This window comes from Saccopteryx leptura, chromosome 3 (assembly GCF_036850995.1).
Source record: "Saccopteryx leptura isolate mSacLep1 chromosome 3, mSacLep1_pri_phased_curated, whole genome shotgun sequence".
Classification (NCBI taxonomy): domain Eukaryota; kingdom Metazoa; phylum Chordata; class Mammalia; order Chiroptera; family Emballonuridae; genus Saccopteryx; species Saccopteryx leptura.
In genome coordinates this window covers 139635995-139655633 of record NC_089505.1, presented here as the reverse complement: position 1 = coordinate 139655633, position 19639 = coordinate 139635995, and the positions used below count along the sequence as shown (strand labels likewise).

The 19639-nt window shown below is 36.5% G+C and overlaps 1 protein-coding gene across 2 annotated transcripts in view; it reads right to left on the bottom strand.

The window, feature by feature from the left end:
* The window catches only part of LEPR (leptin receptor), a 117584-nt gene that overhangs the window by 36194 nt on the left and 61751 nt on the right, over window positions 1–19639 (bottom strand). For both annotated transcript variants that reach the window (XM_066376491.1, XM_066376492.1), the window contains exons 5-6: window positions 19195–19394; window positions 954–1099 (exon numbers count right to left, since the gene is read on the bottom strand). In XM_066376491.1, the coding sequence (XP_066232588.1) occupies window positions 954–1099; window positions 19195–19394 (346 nt within the window). The remainder of the gene's footprint in view (window positions 1–953; window positions 1100–19194; window positions 19395–19639) is intronic.

Sequence of the window (19639 nt, the reverse complement as noted above, 5' to 3'; positions counted from 1 at the left end):
ATCCAATTCCCCCAGATACCTACATCACCTTCTCCTTTAAACCCTTGTTCAAATGTTACCTTTTCAAAGAAATCATGTCCTACTTCCATTTAATACTATAACCCACCATCTCTCACCAGCACTCCCAAACTACTCTTATTTTGGTCTACTATCCCAATGCACCCTGATGCAGGCAGAATTGTTCTTGATCTCTAGCTTAATAAATGCTTACTGAAAGAATGAGAAAAGGATTTGATGCTTTTTTGTAATTTTCTGTGTATATGTATATATGCATGTGTACTTTACATTCTGTTGCATGCATGTTCTGCATTTCTTGTAACCATGTGTGTTCTATACTACATGTAAACAAATATATTGAGCAATTTTATAAAAGGAATTAAATATTTATATAAAATCAGAAATCAAAGAAGATCTGTAGATGAAAAAATTATAAATGAATTCAAGTTTGTGTAACTGAACTTCCTATAGCCATTGAACTGTGTGTGTGTATGTGTGTGTGTGTGTGTGTGTGTGTGTGTGTGTTTAAATGTGAGAGAAAGAGAAAAGAGAAGAGAAGGGAAAAGAGAACAGGGAAGAGGAAAGAAAGAGATATCAATCTAATAGACATAAACTTTTTTCCGGAAGAAGAACTTTCTCTGGCACTGAATTCTGGGAGGAATTTGTCATGTTCTGCAATATATAACATGGATTCATATATAAGCAATACTGAGTAACATGAAATAATTTTTCTAAAACCATTTTACAGAAGATGCAAAAATGCTGTTCACATGGTAATTTCCTATGCTGATCTTAAATGAAAGTCAGAGGTATAATATTAAATTATAACTTACTCTGCTCTACAAAGAGCAGGCACATTTGGTATGCAAAGGGCACTTTCTATGGGACTTGGATGGGTCTCACCTTTATCTTAGTTGTCTCTCAACTTTTCCTTGTACTTACTAAAACATACTTACTTCTCTCAAACTTGCTGTGGAATTCTCTGAATATTTCACTTGATATTGAAGTTGAAATGGTATGGATGTTGAACTTGACCAAGAAATCTTTAAATTACCACTGTCTATGATTTCCATATGCAAACCTAATGGTGAATTCGGCTTCACTTAAGGAAAAAAAAAAGAACACTTTTAAGTCAAGCAATTTTCATGATAATCATAAAATGAAGTCAAACTGAATTTTTAGCATATCCTATTATTTCAACTACTTAAAACATGACCTTACTGAATGGATAACTATATAACCAAAATACTAAGTCTACTCCTTGTACGTTATCATAGCAATATCATTTCCTTCTTCTTAAATCAGTAAATAAAGTTATTTTGATAAACATGAATTCCTGCTGTTAAAAAAGTCTAAACTTTACTTAACCTAGCATTTCCCAAACTTACTTGAAGCCTCCTCCCATTATATCCACCCACTTGTTCTAATGGATAACAGGGAAAAAAGCATTTTGCAGAGCACTATTTGGAAAATGCATACAGATTTTTACATGCAAATTAATGTAAATTTGCATGCAAAAGTCAGAAAATCTCCCTTAACTTTGAAATACAACAATCCATACATACCTATTCAAATAACCCACAGCATTCATATTTTACATGTGGTAAACACAGCGTTAGTAGGCCCTGGCATATCACCAGAAATGGGGATGGAGTGATTTCTAAGTTCATATGTATATGCATATATTTATATGCATATTTATATATGCATATACATTTGTGTATTATAAATATGTGGAATTATGTGTCTGTGTGGGTAGTTTTAAACAAATTAAAAAAACTTTAAATTATTTGTAGAGACTATGTAAACATGTTACAATAAAGGATCACTTGAATAAATTTATGGTTCATTCCTATAAGGGATATCTCTATAGCCATTAAAAGTCATATTGGAGAAAAATATTGAAAATATTTCATATTATTAGTTATAAAAGTTTATTTTAAAAATTTTTTTAAAGTTTATTAAACACATCTATACTTGAATTTCTGATTTGTTAAAATTAAAAAGTATATATATAAACAATAAAAAATGCCAACATGATAGAAAACAGATGATGCATTTTTCTTCTTCATGCATCTCTGTTTCAAGATTTTTATAACTAATAGTAATTACTCATATACATAGAAATAATCATTACATTTACTGACTTGAATTTTATTTTCAAGAAATAAAATGACAAATATTTTTTGTATCTTATATCAGAAATTTGGATATAGTTTTTCTCTTTTCCTTAAGTCAGAATTAATGAAGTTTTTACTTTTTGCCACATATTACAAATTTTATTTACAGCTAAACACTAATGTCTAGAAACAACAGGTGAAATTCACTGAGTTCCCATGAAGAAAAAAACAAAACAAAACAAAACATACACATCAAATAATAAAATATAAACTATTGTATATTACCTGTTTTCATATAAATATGCCTTAATATTAGACATCTAAAATGGATTTCTCCCTGGACACTCTATGTACACAGTCCCAGATACACCCCCATTTACTGCTTCTTTCAGGACAATATTCCTAGAAAGAGTTGGCATTCCTCACTCTCCACTTGGCATCCCATTCCCTAGCCAAGCTACTTTGATCATGTTTTCCTCCTCATTCAGTCTCCTGAAACTGCTTTTATCAAGTTCACTACCCTCTGCCAAACTCAATGTCAACTGTCTGATTCATTTCACCCCACCTCGCAGCAGCATTCCACATAGCTGCTCACTGGAGAAAAAAACCTTTAATACTTTTTCCACTTGGCTTTGAGACCATAACATTGTTTTACTTCTCATTTCTCTCTAATCATCTCTCAGTCTTTCTCTCTCTGAACTCTAAATGGTTAATCTATACAATCTCAGAAACAACTATATGCTAAAGACTCCCAAATATATATTTATCTTTTCTGAACTCTAGACTCATCTATCCTACTGCCTATTCAACATTTCTTGGGTTGCTATTAAGCCTCTAAAATATAAATATAATGTGCCATAACAGCTAGTCCTCCCAAAATTTCCCCATCTCAGTATCTGGTACCACCATTCATTGGCACACTCAGGTCGAAGCCTAAGTGTTATCCATGAGTCCTCTCTATCCACACGCCATACTCAATTCCCTAAAAACTTCAGTCAGCAACATCTCCCAAATAGATCCCAAGTCTGATCGTTACTTTACTTCACTGGTCTAACCCTAAGCCTGCTAAACAATTCCAACAACCTCTTATCTGGGCCCTTTTCTTCTGTTCTTGCAACTACCCTACACCTCTTCTTCATCAATTTATTTCTCCATATGCAGAGTAAATTTTAAATATGAAAACACAAATACACACAGATATATGCATACACCTGATCTATTGCTCTCCTAGTTCAAAAGTTTCTATTGCATCTAATAAAATCCAAACTCTCTAACCATGGCTATGATATGATCTGGACACAGATAACTCTAACCACATATCTAAATATTCTACCTCATTCACTTCAACCGACCAAGCTCATTTCATTTCAAGGGTTCTGTGAATGCTATTCTTCCTGCTTGGGCATCTTTTGCTCTGGATTTTTGCATGGCTATCTCATCTTCATCAGCTCAAATGCTATCTCCCAAAAGAGGTTTTCTGTGACCTCTACAGCTGAAAAAATAACCCCCACACTAACACTCTACAACACCACCTGTCATTTCTTTTATAACACTTAAAACTTGGGGACATTATTATATTCACCCACATATAAGAAAAATAATCCCCAAAGTTATTCCTAAAGAAAGACAAAATCTTCTTTACAGTTTTTGTAAAGTCTATCATATCACTTGCTCTTTATTTTTAAAAAAGTTAAATTCAATCCTGGCTCTAAATGTTTCTGAAAATCACTTGATACAATAGGTTATAAAAAGATAAAATTAATTATCTAAATAAATTTTTTTTTAAATAAATAAATGAATAAACAAAAGAGATGATTATATTTAATACACGTTTTGTATCCTATTTTTCTAAGGTATAACTTCATGACTGAATTGCTTTAATATCACTGTGATTATGCTGTGAAGATCATAAATATACTCCTAGGATAGATACTTGAAAGTTCTAATGTTAAAACATAATGTCATATGCATTCAAAAAGTGATATATCCCCAATAACTTAGAAAGAAGTAAAGGGGAAATTGTGAGGGAAATTATATTAGACACCTAGAAAAATGGCTTTAGTGACTTCAAAAACAATGATGCAAAGATGCATGTAAAGAGTTTCTATAGAATTATTTTAAAATATGAGTAGAAAATAGTAACACCTCAGTTATATATCATATATAATATATAATTTAACATATGTACACAAAACTCAGTAAGTTAAATACTTTAAGTTAACATTTACCTGTGTTAGACACATTTGTAGTGATATATTCAAGATGATCAAAAGAAATTTGGAGGATCTTTGAACTAAAAATATGGGGCACTACTTATTTGAGTTTTCATGTGATCAGATTTGTATAGCAACTTCTCCTTATTTACATTCTTACTTCTGACCATTATTCTTTGTCCCTACTCTATGAGGTAAGAACTTTCTCTCATTCACCACTGTTTTCCCCAGCTCCTAAGAAATACTTATTGAAGGAATAAATTCAAGCAAAAAAAAAAAAGCTTCTAAGTATTTTCATAATTATCTGTTCAGGACCTAACGACCTTTGCTGGCGATGTGTCCTAACGGAGGGCTCCTCGCACCTGGCCCAGATAAGGTGAGTTCCGCTGTCTGTGATCAGCACCAGCACAGAGGCTCATGTGCATTGGACAGGGTGGAACTTCATAGTCAGCCAGCTCAGGTGCTGGATATCCTGTCTTGCTAGGCTAGGTTCCACAGGGGGAAGGAAGAGAGGCTTGGAGGATGGACATTCAAAGTGTGGGTCCCTGCAAGCTTATTGTTGTGTACGGTCAAGGGGCTTAGCCACTGTCTTGGGAGGCAATATCAGCCCCAGGGGAGGACTCTCTCATTCTGACCCTTGAGACCATGAGCTCACCAGCTGGAAGACCTTCTGCAGGAGAGACTAAACCTGCTGCTCATCTCACTGGGGAGAAATAGAATTGGAGTATCCAGCAGTGTCTAAGGGATTAGGTTCTGGAGTAGGGGCCACTTTCCCTGTGCTGAGCTCCTGACCAAGAGACCCTTGAAGTAGGGGATCCCACTAACATTGTATTCCAAACCTCAGCTTTCCTAACCCCCAAGTTTGCAAACAGTAGAGGGGTAGGTGGGGTTAGGCCAGTCTGAGCCCACACTACAGTCTTTTTACAAAAGACACTGTGGGGAGATCATGCAGCTGCAAAAGAAGATTGAGCAGTTGAAAAATGGAGGCAAAATTTACAGCACTTGGGGTTTTTACGGAGCAACTATCATCTCTAAGCAGGAGGAAGCTGGTCCTTATACATGGGTTGGCCCCCTCCACGCTACCCAGGTGCAGAAAACACACACAAAAAGCAAACAGAGCAGTAGCTCCAGATAGGTAGCCTGTAGCAGGTTACAAACAATGGTTGACACCAACCCTAGAAGAACTAGAACCAACACAACCAGTAGTGGGTAGCAGACAGCACAAACCCTAGACTCAGCTAGGTACACAAGCAGAATGCCCAAAGGAAAAGTCCAGCAGGCACCAGACACTGGGGAGAATAAATATGCCCAAAAGGACAGACATTACACAGTGTCTAATATATATAATCAAGCTTGACCCTTAGAGCCAGCCAGCCTGAAGGGATAATGGTACACACGAAGGACTAACTGCTTTCAATACTCACAACATGAGGATAAATACTACCCTCAAGAAGCATTCCTACAGCAAGAAACTCAGCTGGCCTAGAGGTCAGTAGCACTGATACCATCTAGCTCATAAAGATACCACATAAATTTCAAAGACAGAGCAGAGCTATCTAATACACAGACAAAATGGGCAGACAGAAAAATATGACCCAAATGAATCAATAACAGAAATATTCATAAAAGAACTAAATGTAATGGAAGTAACCAAAATACCAGACATAGAGTATAAAATAATGTTTATTAGGATGCTCAAGGATCTTAGAACAACAATGGATGATCACAATGAGAAATTAAACAGAGATAGCAAGCATCAAAAAGGACATTGAAATCATATAAAAGAACCAGTCAGGAATGACAAATACAATGTCAGAAATGAAGATTGCACTAGAAGGAATCAATGGCAGGCTGGATGAAGCAGAAGATCAAATCAACAATTTATAGGACAAGATGAAAGTAAGCACAGAAGCAGAGAAGCAAAGAAAAAAGAGGCTCAAAAAGACTGAGGAAACTCTAAGAGAGCTTTGTGACAACATGAAGAGAAACAACATCCACAGCATAGGGGTTCCTAAAGGAGAAGGGAGCAAACAAGGGATATGGAACTTGTTTGAAGGAATCATAGCTGAAAATTTCCCTAAATTGATAAAGAAAAATGTCACACAAGTTCAAGAAGCACAGAGAGTCCCATTAAAGAGGAACCCAAGGAGGCCTACACCAAGACACATCATAATTAAATGCCAAAGATAAAAGACAAAGAAAGAATACTAAGAGCTGCAAGAGAAAAGAAGTTATTGACATATAGAGGAGGCCCCATAAAGATAACATTGACTCCTCAATATAACATTTCAGGCCAGAAAGGATTGGCAAGAAATATTTAAAGTGATGCAAAACAAGAACCTACAACCAAGACTACTTTATCCAGCAAGGCTATCATTTAAAATCGAAAGGGATATAAAAAGCTTCCCAGACAAAAAAAGACTCACAACCAGACCAGTACTGCAAGAGATATTAAGGGGCCAACCATAAACAGCAAAGGCAAAAAGAAATTGAGAGAAAAAGATTGTAGGATAAAGAAATAAATGGCAATAAATAAGTACATATCAATAATAATCTTAAATGAAAATGAATGAAATGCTCCAATCAAAAGACAAGGTGGAGAGATGACGTCAGAGTAATGGCGGGGTAGGAAGCGATACCGATAAATCTCCCCCAAACCTCAACAAGATCTTCAACCAGAAACAGAAAAACCTATCCTTGGAACCTCCAGATGTTTCACAATACACCCAAAGGTATGATCGAGCGAAAAATTGGCTAAATATATAACCAAACCCCGAAGGAAATAGGGAGTAAGAAATGCTCCGCCTTCCTCACTAACCTAAACAAGGCGGTTTTCACTGGAAACTGAGCATATAGAAACTAAGGCGGGCAAAGGGGGTGAATAGATCCAGGCCGCGGCACAAACGGCCGAACCAGGCTGTGGCACGGAGATCCAAGCCAAGGAAAAACTGTTCCTGTGACAACCCGGGCAATACAGCTAACACTCGCGCCAAACCCAGACAAAGAAAGACAAGTGGGGCAGCCATTTTACCTGATCCCCTGGTTGGCGCATAGTGGGCGAGAGATTCCTTCCAAAGCCCCGGGTGGGTGCGCCCGTGTTACTCCACAGAGAGGCAGAGTCAGAGGCCTTTGTGTGGGCCGAAAGCCTGCGGGCCGCCCCAGCACCCTGGGAGAGCCGCAAACGGGGAGGGAGCGAGAGCTAATTCCAACACTGGAACTTTTCAGTGCGGGCGGGAGGTTTCACTCAGAGGGCAAGACTCTGGCCTCACATCCTGGTCTGCGCGCATGGAGAGTGGGCAAGAGACTCCTCCCAGCACCTCGGGAGTGGGAGCCCGTGTTGTTCCATGGAGGGGCAGAGTCGGGGGCCTTTGTGTGGGCCGAGGGTGGAGTCTCAGGCCGCCCCAGCGCCTTGAAAAAGCCGCACACGGGGACGGTGCGAGAGCCAATTCCAACACTGGAACTTTTCAGTGCGGGCAGGGGGTTTCACTCAGAGGGCGAGACTTCCGGTCTAACATCCTGGTCTGCGCGTGCAGATAGTGAACAAGAGTTTCCTCCAAGCGCCCCGGGAGTGGGTGCCCGCCTGTGTTACCGGACAGAGAGGCAGAGCCAGAGGTCTTTGAGTAGGCGGAAGCCCCGGCTGATTATGCTAGCGGCTCTGACTGACTGAGCCTTACCCAGAGCCCTGTGCTGAGTGGGAATAGAGTGGGGAGTTGCCAGCTCTTTGAGCCTCTTACTATCCAGGCAGAGGCAGCAGCAACCCCATAGCTGGATTCTCAGGCTACTAATTGAGGAAGGAAAGACTAGGAGAGAGGCTCCAGGAACACGGACTCTCTCACTGTCGGAGCCTATAAATGCTAATGAGCCTCGACTGCCAACGTGACTGAAGCACAATACATGACATCGTCATAGAGACTTATCAACTGCAAACCTCTACCTGAGCATGCCAAAGGGGCAGAACCCAGGGTACAGAGTCACCGACCAGGAAGAGGGAGAGAAAAGAAAAAACAAGAAGATAACCTCTCAAAATCAGAATAATCCGCAGACTTTATAACCTATCCCATTTTATTATATTTGTTCGTTTGTTTCTCTTATCTTCATCCTTGATTTTTTTTTTTTTTCTCCTCCAATTTGGTCGTTTAACTCTCTGCCGGTCTTACTCTCTCCTCTCCTTGAACTACACTACCCATAAGTGTTACATCTCACATTATCTTTTCTTTCCTCTTCCTTTCTCTCTATGAGGGTTGCACTCCAAAACCCTTAACTCTCTCTCTCTCTCTCTCTCTCTCCTCTTTTTTCTTTTTTCTTCTTTTAGTGGTTCCCTCTTTTTTTTCCTCTCTCTCTCTTTCTTTTCTCCCTCTATATTAGTTTCTTCCTTTCTCCTTTACATCTCCTCTCATTCAAACCTCAATAACAAACAAATTATTTTACGTGGGACTCAAACTTATGTTTGTGGCATTTTGGGGGGGTTTTACTTCACCTTTTTAACTCACTAGCAGTGCTCCCATCCCTGGCTCTCCATTTTATCAAGCTCTTGTTCCACTAAATACAATAGTAATTTTTTAATTTGTCCCCCCATTTTCCTGTTTCCCTCTTACTCCTCTCATCATAACTCTTAGTCAACCAACACCTAAATGCAAATCATTTTATTCTTGATCCAAATTTTTTCATTATTTGCTTTTTGTGGGTCCATACTCCCCCTTTTTTTTATTTTTTTTTATTTTTTTTAATTATTTTTTTTCTTGCCCCTTAATTACTTTTCCCCAATTCAGGCCCTCCATTACAGGCTTTGTTTGTTCTATTAAATACAATATAATTCACAGTTCACCACAAGATTTTCTCAAGAAAGAGGGGAGAGGAGAGGAGAGGAAAAAAGCAGGGGGGGAATAATTTCTTTTTTTTTTTTTTTTATTTTATTTTATTTTTCTTTATTTCATTATTAATTTTTTTAAAAAAAACAACTTTTTTCAATTTTTTATTTTTTTAACTTTTTATTTTTTTATTAAATCTCATTAATACTATCAACAAAACCACCCTCAGATGCCATTAAGGAAGAGAAAATCGAATATCATGGATACAAAAGAAAGAGAGGTAACACAGATAGATGAGGAAAAATCTATGGAGAAAAAATTTAATATATTGGAAACCTTGGAGTTAAATGACAGAGAATTCAAGATAGAAATCCTAAAAATCCTCCGAGATATACAAGAAAACACAGAAAGGCAATTTAGGGAGCTTAGAAAACAACTCAATGATCACAAAGAATATATGTCCAAGGAAATTGAAACTATAAAAACAAATGAAACAGAGATGAAAAACTCAATTCACGAGCTGAAAAACAAGGTAACAAGCTTGGCTAATAGAACAGGCCAGATAGAAGAGAGGATTAGTGAAATAGAAGACAAGCAACTTGAGGCACAACAGAGAGAGGAAGAAAGAGACTCAAAAATTTAAAAAAATGAGATAGCCCTAAAAGAATTATCTGACTCCATCAGAAAGAATAACATAAGAATAATAGGTATATCAGAGGGAGAAGAGAGAGAAAATGGAATGGAGAACATACTCAAACAAATAATAGATGAGAACTTCCCAAGCCTGTGGAAAGAACTAAAGCCTCAAGTTCAAGAAGCAAACAGAACTCCGAGTTTTCTTAACCCCAACAAACCTACTCCAAGGCACATCATAATGAAATTGGCACAAACCAACGGCAAAGAAAAAATTCTCAAGGCAGCCAGGGAAAAGAAGAATACAACATATAAAGGAAGGCCCATTAGATTATCATCAGATTTCTCAGCAGAAACTCTACAAGCTAGAAGAGAGTGGACCCCAATATTTAAAGTCCTGAAAGGGAGGAACTTTCAGCCACGAATACTATAGCCATCAAAGCTATCCTTCAAATATGAAGGAGAAATAAAAACATTCACAGATACAGAAAAGATGAGGGAATTTATCATCAAAAAAACCCCACTCCAGGAATTACTAAAGGGGGTTCTCCAATCAGATACAAAGAACAAAAAAAAAATAAAGCCACAAGTAAAAGCTCCAAGAAGAACACAATAAAACCAAATTTAAACTGTGACAACAACAAAAAGAAAGGGGGAGAGGATGGAGATTAACAGTAGCAAAGGACAATGGAGTGCAAAAGTACTCACAAAATAGTGCACTACAATGAACAGGGTAGGAACCCTTTTCATTACCTAAAGGTAACCCCATTGAAAAAACCACCACAGAAGCACATGAGATAAAAAAGATAGCAACAGAGGAAAGATGTATGGAATACAACCAAATAAAAACAAAAGATAGAAAAACGAAAGAGAAGGATCAAACAAGACACAAAACTAACAGAAAGCAAGATATAAAATGGCAATAGGGAACTCACAAGTATCAATAATTACACTAAATGTAAACGGATTAAACTCACCAATAAAAAGGCACTGAGTAGCAGAATGGATTAAAAAAGAAAATCCAACTGTATGCTGCCTACAGGAAACTCATCTAAGTAACAAGGATAAAAACAAATTCAAAGTGAAAGGCTGGAAAACAATACTCCAAGCAAATACCATCCAAAAAAAACCAGGCGTAGCAATACTCATATCGGATAATGCTGACTACAAGACAAGAAAAGTACTCAGAGACAAAAATGGCCATTTCATAATGGCTAAGGGGACACTGAATCAAGAAGACATAACAATTCTTAATATATATGCACCAAACCAAGGAGCACCAAAATATATAAGACAGCTACTTATTGACCTTAAAACAAAAACTGACAAAAATACAATCATACTTGGAGACCTCAATACACCGCTGACGGCTCTAGATCGGTCATCCAAACAGAGAATCAACAAAGATATAGTGGCCTTAAACAAAACACTAGAGCACCTGGATATGATAGACATCTACAGGACATTTCATCCCAAAGTGACTGAGTACACATTTTTCTCCAGTGTACATGGATCATTCTCAAGAATTGACCATATGTTGGGCCACAAAAACAACATCAGCAAATTCAGAAAAATCGAAGTTGTACCAAGCATATTTTCTGATCATAAAGCCTTGAAACTAGAATTCAACTGCAAAAAAGAGGAAAAAAATCCCACAAAAATGTGGAAACTAAACAACATACTTTTAAAAAATGAATGGGTCAAAGAAGAAATAAGTGCAGAGATCAAAAGATATATACAGACTAATGAAAATGAAAATACGACATATCAGAATCTCTGGAATGCAGCAAAAGCAGGGATAAGAGGGAAGTTCATATCACTTCAGGCATACATGAACAAACAAGAGAGAGCCCAAGTGAACCACTTAACTTCACACCTTAAGGAACTAGAAAAAGAAGAACAAAGACAACCCAAAACCAGCCGAAGAAAGGAGATAATAAAAATCAGAGCAGAAATAAATGAATTAGAGAACAGAAAAACTATAGAAAAAATTAATAGAACAAAGAGCTGGTTCTTTGAAAAGATCAATAAAATTGACAAACCCTTGGCAAGACTTACCAAGGAAAAAGAGAAAGAACTCATAAACAAAATGCAAAATGAAAGAGGAGAAATCACCACGGACACCGTAGATATACAAAGAATTTTTGTAGAATACTATGAAAAACTTTATGCCACTAAATTCAACAATCTAGAAGAAATGGATAAATTCCTAGAACAATACAACCTTCCAAGACTGAGTCAAGAAGAAGCAGAAAGCCTAAACAGACCTATTAGTAGAGAAGAAATAGAAAAAACCATTAAAAACCTCCCCAAAAATAAAAGTCCAGGCCCTGACGGCTATACCAGCGAATTTTATCAAACATTCCAAGAAGACTTGGTTCCTATTCACTCAAAGTCTTCCAAAAAATTGAAGAAGAAGCAATACTTCCGAACACATTTTATGAGGCCAACATAACCCTCATACCAAAACCAGGCAATGATGGCACAAAAAAAGAAAACTACAGACCAATATCTCTAATGAATACAGATGCTAAAATACTAAACAAAATACTAGCAAATCGAATACAACAACATATTAAAAAAATAATACATCATGATCAAGTGGGATTCATCCCAGAATCTCAAGGATGGTTCAACATACGTAAAACGGTTAACGTAATACACCATATCAACAAAACAAAGAACAAAAACCACATGATCTTATCAATAGATGCAGAAAAGGCTTTCGATAAAATACAACACAATTTTATGTTTAAGACTCTCAACAAAATGGGTATAGAAAGAAAATACCTCAACATGATAAAGGCCATATATGATAAACCATCAGCTAACATCATATTAAATGGCACTAAACTGAAGGCTTTCCCCCTTAAATCAGGAACAAGACAGGGTTGTCCACTCTCTCCACTCTTATTTAATGTGGTACTAGAGGTTCTAGCCAGAGCAATCAGACAAGACAAAGAAATAAAAGGCATCCATATCGGAAAAGAAGAAGTAAAGGTATCACTTTTTGCAGATGATATGATCCTATACATCGAAAACCCCAAAGAATCCACAAAAAGACTACTAGAAACAATAAGCCAATACAGTAAGGTCGCAGGATACAAAATTAACATACAAAAGTCCATAGCCTTTCTATATGCCAACAATGAAACAACTGAGAATGAACTCAAAAGAATAATCCCCTTCACAATTGCAACAAAAAAAATAAAATACTTAGGAATAAACATAACAAAGAATGTAAAGGACTTATATAATGAAAACTATTAACCATTGTTAAGAGAAATCGAGAAAGATATAATGAGATGGAAGAATATTCCTTGTTCTTGGTTAGGAAGAATAAATATAATCAAGATGGCTATATTACCCAAAGCAATATACAAATTTAATGCAATTCCCATCAAAATTCCAATGACATTTTTTAAAGAAATAGAGCAAAAAATCATCAGATTTATATGGAACTATAAAAAACCCCGAATAGCCAAAGCAAACCTAAAGAAAAAGAACGAAGCTGGGGGCATTACAATACCTGACTTCAAACTATATTATAGGGCCACGACAATCAAAACAACATGGTATTGGCAGAAAAATAGACACTCAGACCAATGGAACAGAATAGAAAGCCCAGAAATAAAACCACATATATATAGTCAAATAATTTTTGATAAAGGGGCCAAGTACATACAATGGAGAAAAGAAAGCCTCTTCAATAAATGGTGCTGGGAAAACTGGAAAGCCACATGCAAAAGAATGAAACTGGACTACAGTCTGTCCTCCTGTACTAAAATTAACTCAAAATGGATCAAAGATCTAAACATAAGACCTGAAACAATTAAGTACATAGAAGAAGACATAGGTACTCAACTCATGGACCTGGGTTTTAAAGAGCATTTTATGAATTTGACTCCAATGGCAAGAGAAGTGAAGGCAAAAATTGATGAATGGGACTACATCAGACTAAGAAGTTTTTGCTCAGCAAGAGAAACTGATAACAAAATAAACAGAAAGCCAACTAAATGGGAAATGATATTTTCAAACAACAGCTCAGATAAGGGCCTAATATCCAAAATATACAAAGAACTCATAAAACTCAACAACAAACAAACAAACAATCCAATAAAAAAATGGGAAGAGTACATGAACAGACACTTCTCCCAGGAGGAAGTACAAATGGCCAACAGATATATGAAAAGATGCTCATCTTCTTTAGTTATTAGAGAAATGCAAATCAAAACGGCAATGAGATACCACCTCACACCTGTTAGATTAGCTATTATTAACAAGACAAGTAATAGCAAATGTTGGAGAGGCTGTGGAGAAAAAGGAACCCTCATACACTGTTGGTGGGAATGTAAAGTAGTACAACCATTATGGAAGAAAGTATGGTGGTTCCTCAAAAAACTGAAAATAGAACTACCTTATGACCCAGCAATCCCTCTACTGGGTATATACCCCAAAAACTCAGAAACATTGAAACATAAAGACACATGCAGCCCCATGTTCATTGCAGCATTGTTCACAGTGGCCAGGACATGGAAACAACCAAAAAGCCCGTCAATAGATGACTGGATAAAGAAGATGTGGCACATATACACTATGGAAATCTACTCAGCCATAAGAAATGATGACATCGGATCATTTACAGCAAAATGGTGGGATCTTGATAACATTATACGAAGTGAAATAAGTAAATCAGAAAAAAACAGGAACTGCATCATTCCATACGTAGGTGGGACATAAAAGTGAAACTAAGAGACATTGATAAGAGCGTGGTGGTTACGAGAGGAGGGGGAAAGGGAGAGGGAAAGGGGGAGGGGGAGGGGCACAAAGAAAACTAGATAGAAGGTGACAGAGGACAATCTGACTTTGGGTGATGGGTATGCAACATAATTGAAAGACGAGATAACCGGGACTTGTTGATCTTTGAATATATGTAACCTGATTTATTGATGTCGCCCCATTAAAAAAATAAAATTATAATAAAAAAAAAAAAAAAAAAAAAAGACAAGGTAACTGCATGGATAAGAAAACAGGGTCCATATATATGCTGTCTACAGGAGACTCACCTCAGAAATAATACAGATAGAGTGAAAGTGAAGGAATGGAATAAAATATTTCATGCAAATGGAAATGAAAAAGAAGCTGGGATAGCAATACTTGTACCTGACAAAATAATCTTTAAAACAAAGGTTATAGTAAGGGATAGAGAAGTTCATTACATAATAATAAAAGGAGCAATCCAACAAGAGGATATAACCATTGTAAATATTGATGCACCTAATATAGGAGCATCTAAATATATAAAGTGAATTTTGATGGACATAAAGGGCAAGATTGACAGCAATATTATAATAGTTGGGGATTTTAATACCACACTAAAAGAATGGATAGATCCTCCAGACAGAAAATTAACAAAGAAACAGCAGCCTTAAATGACACACCAGAACAACTGGATTTAGTTGATATCTTCAGAACATTTCACCACAAAGCAGCAGACTATACATTCATTTCACATGCTTATGGTACATTTTCTAGGATAAACCACAGGTCATGACACAAAACAAGTCTCAATAAATTTAAGAAGATTGGAATCAGATCAAGTATCTTCTCTGATCACAATGGCATGAAACTAGAAATCAATTAAAATAGGAAAACTGAAAAGCATTCAAACACTTGGACGCTAAACAGCATGTTATTAAATAACAAATGGGTTAACAATGAGATCAAGGAAGAAATCAAAAATTTCCTTGAAACAAATGAGAATAAACATACAACAACCCAAAATCTATGGGACACAGCGAAAGCAGTCCCGAGAGGGAAGCTCACAGTATTACAGGCATATCGTAAGAAGCAAAAGAAAGCTCAAATAAACAACCTAACCCTGCACCAAAAAGAACTAGAAAAAGAAAAGCAAATAAAACCCAGAGGAAGTAGAAGAAAGAAAATAATAAAGATCAGAGCTGGAATAAATGAATGACATAGAGACTAAAATTATATATATATATATATATACACACACACACACACACACACACACACACACACACAAAAGATCAATAAAACCAACAGCTGGTTCTTTGAAAAGGTAAATAAGATTGAGAAATCTTTAACTAGACTCATCAAGAAAAGAAGAGAGAGGATCCAAATAAATAAAATGAGATATGAAAGTGGAGAAGTAACAACTGACACCACAGAAATACAAAGGATTGTAAGAAAATACTATGAATATTTATACACCAAAAAATTGGACAACCTAGGTGAAATAGATAAATTCCCAGAAACATAAAATTTTTCAAAACTCAATCTGGAAGAATCAGAAAACCTAAACAGACTGATTACAACAATTAAATTGAAACAGTTATCAAAAAACTTCCAGCAAACAAAATCCTGCACTAGATGGCTTCATGGGAGAATTTTACCAAACATTCAAAGAAAAACTAACACCTATCCTTCTCATATGTGCCTTGACCGCAGGCCTTCAGCAGACCAAGTAACCCCTTGCTGGAGCCAGTGACCTTGGGTTCAAGCTGGTTGGCTTTTTGCTCAAACCAGATGAGCCCGCGCTCAAGCTGGCAACCTCAGGGTCTCGAACCTGGGCCCTCTGCATCCCATTCCTCCTTCTCAAACTAACACCTATCCTTCTCAACTTATCCCAAAAAATTCAAGAGGAGGAAAGACTTCCAAGCTCATTTTATGAGGCAAGCATTATCCTCATTCCAAAACCAAGTAAAAATACAACAAAGAAAGAAAACTATAGGCCAATATCCCTCATGAACATAGATACTAAAATTCTCAACAATATATTAGCAAATAGGATCCAGCAATACATTAGAAAGATTATACATCATGATCGAGTGGAATTACTCCCGGGGAGACAAGACTGGTAAATATTCACAATTCAATAAATGTGACTAATTACATTAAAAAAATGAAGGATAAAAATCACATGATTATATCAATAGATACAGAAAAAGCATGTGATAAAATCCATCACCCATTTATGACCAAAACTCTGAGCAAAGTGGGAATACAGAGAACATATATCAGCATAATAAAGGCCATCTATGACCAACATCCAACATCATACTCAATGGGCAAAAATGAAAAGCAATCCCCTTTAGCTCAGGAACAAAACAGTGGTGTCCACTTTTGCTACTCTTATTCAACATAGTTCTGGTAGTCCTAACCACAGCAATCAGACAAGAAGAACTAAAGGGCATCCAAATTGGAAAAGAAGAAGTAAAACTATCATTATTTGCTAATGACATGATATGGTACATAGAAAACCCTAAAGTCTCATTCAAGAAACCACTAGACTTGATAAATGAATTCAACAAGGTGGCAGGATATAAAATTAATATTCAAAAATCAGTGGCATTTTTAAAGTACCTAAGAATAAATTTAACTAAAGAGGTAAAAGATTTGTACTTGGAAAGTTATTAAGACATTGAAAAAAAGAAATCAAGGAAGATACAAACAAATAGAAGCATATACCGTGTTCATGGATAGGAAGAATTAACATCATTAAAATGTCTATACTACCCAAAACAATCTATAGATTCAATGCAATTCCTATTAAAATACCAATGGCATACTCCACAGATCTAGAACAAATATTCCAAAAATTATATGGAACCAAAAAAAAAAACCAAATAGCCTCAGCAATCTTGACAATGAAGAATAAAGTGGGAGGTATCACATTTCCTGATTTCAAGTTATACTACAAGGCCATTGTAATCAAAACAGCTAAGTATTGGCATAAGAACAGGCATACAGATCAATGGAACAGAACAGAGAACCCAGAAATAAACCCACACCTTTATGGTCTATTGATATTTGACAAAAGAGACAAGATTATACAATAGAGTAAAGACAGTCTCTTTAATAAATGATCTTTGGAAAATTGGACAGGTACATGAAAATAGACCACCAACTTACACCATTCAGCAAACAAACTTAAAATGTATAAAAATTTAAATGTAAGTCACAAAACCATAAACATTTTGGAAGAAAACATAGGCAGTAAGCTCTTTGATATCTCTTGTAGCAATATTTTTGCCAATACATCTCCACAGGCAAGTGAAATAAAGGACAAAATAAACAAATGGGACTATACCAAACTAAAAAGCTTTGCTCAGCAAAAGATACCATTAACAAAAGACAGCTCACACAATGGGAGAACATATTTGCCAACATACCTGATAAGGGTTTAATAAACAAATTTTATAAAAAAACTTCTAAAATTCAATGCCAGGAAGTTAAACAATCCAATTTAAAAATGGGCAAAGGAACTGAACAGACACTTCTCCAAAGAGGACATACAGATGGCCAATAGGCTATGAAAAAATATTCAGTGTCACTAATCAGATAAATACAAATTAAAACCACAATGAGATACCACATTACACCTGTAAGAATGGCTCTCATTAGCAAATCAACACACAATAAGTGCTGGGAAGGCTGTGGAGAAAAGGAAACCCTCCTGCACTGCTGGTGGGAATGCAGATTGGTGCAGCCATCATGAAAAACAATATAGTGTTTCCTCAAAAACTTACAAATGGAACTCCCTTTTAACCCAGCTATCCCACTTTAAGGAATATATCCTAAGAATCCCAAAATGCTAATTCAAAAGAAGATATGCACCCCTATGTATTGCAGCATTGTTTACAATAGCCAAGGTCTGGGAACAGCCCAAGTGTCCATCAATGGACAAGTAGATTACAAAGCTGTGGTACATATACACAATGGAATAGTGCACAGCCGTGAAAAGGAAGGAAATCTCACCTTTTGCGATGGCATGGATGGATCTGGAGATTATTATACTAAGTGAAATAATCCAGGCAGAGAAAGACAAATACCATATGATCTCACTTATACGTGGAATCTAATAAACACAATGAACTGAGGAACGGAATAGAGGCAGAGGTGGGGTCATGGGGAGCAGAGGGACAGCTGTCAGAGGGAAGGGGAATGAGGGGACGGAATCGGAGAAGGTGAAAGGATTAATAAATTATATATATATATAACACATAGAGACAGATAACAGGACATCAAATCCCAGAGGGAAGTGGGGGAGAGAGTCAGAGGAAGGGGGATAAAAAGGGTTTAATGGGGGGCACGTTGCTGGGGGGTGAAGGTGTTATGTTTAGTGGAACTCTTGAACCCATGTTAACACAATAAATTTATAAAATTAATAAAAAAGGAAACTATGTTCAAGAAAAAATTTAAATTACAATTGGAAAGGTTACAAAACTACTGATAAATCATTTCAGAAGCTGCTCATTAGACTCCCTAGCACTACATTCACCATCTTTATAAAATTGGCAAAAGTGAGAGAAGCGAACGACAAATTATGTACGCAATCTGTAACCTGTTTGTATGGCCGATGTTTTAGAGCTGTGATCTTTCTTATGCACAACTTACCGATATTTATTGGTTGAACTGACATTAGAGGTGACTGAAAAACTACCGCAGCAGATGTGATTTTTAAATACATTAAAAGAGTGTGGTTGAGTCTGGCTGTTGGCACAGACACATGGCATTCACAACATTCATGAACACTGCAGTTGCACTGAACGAGCTGAAAACTGTATTTCTCGGGGTCCAGCAGTGACTCTTCAGGCCTATACAAAAAAGAAGAGCTAAATATTAATATAGGTGTGAAGGTCCTGGATATATTTTAAAATGTGGGACACAAAATCCAAATTGAGATAAGCTATTCTGGACACCCAGCTTAAAGGATACATTATATCAGGGGAACACAGCTAAGCATTCAAGCAGGCTAGCCATCAGAAATAATATAAGCAAGTAGCCAAGCAATGGGGAAGGCTAAAAGGAAAGAAAGTTGCTATCCTAAAATCCTATACCC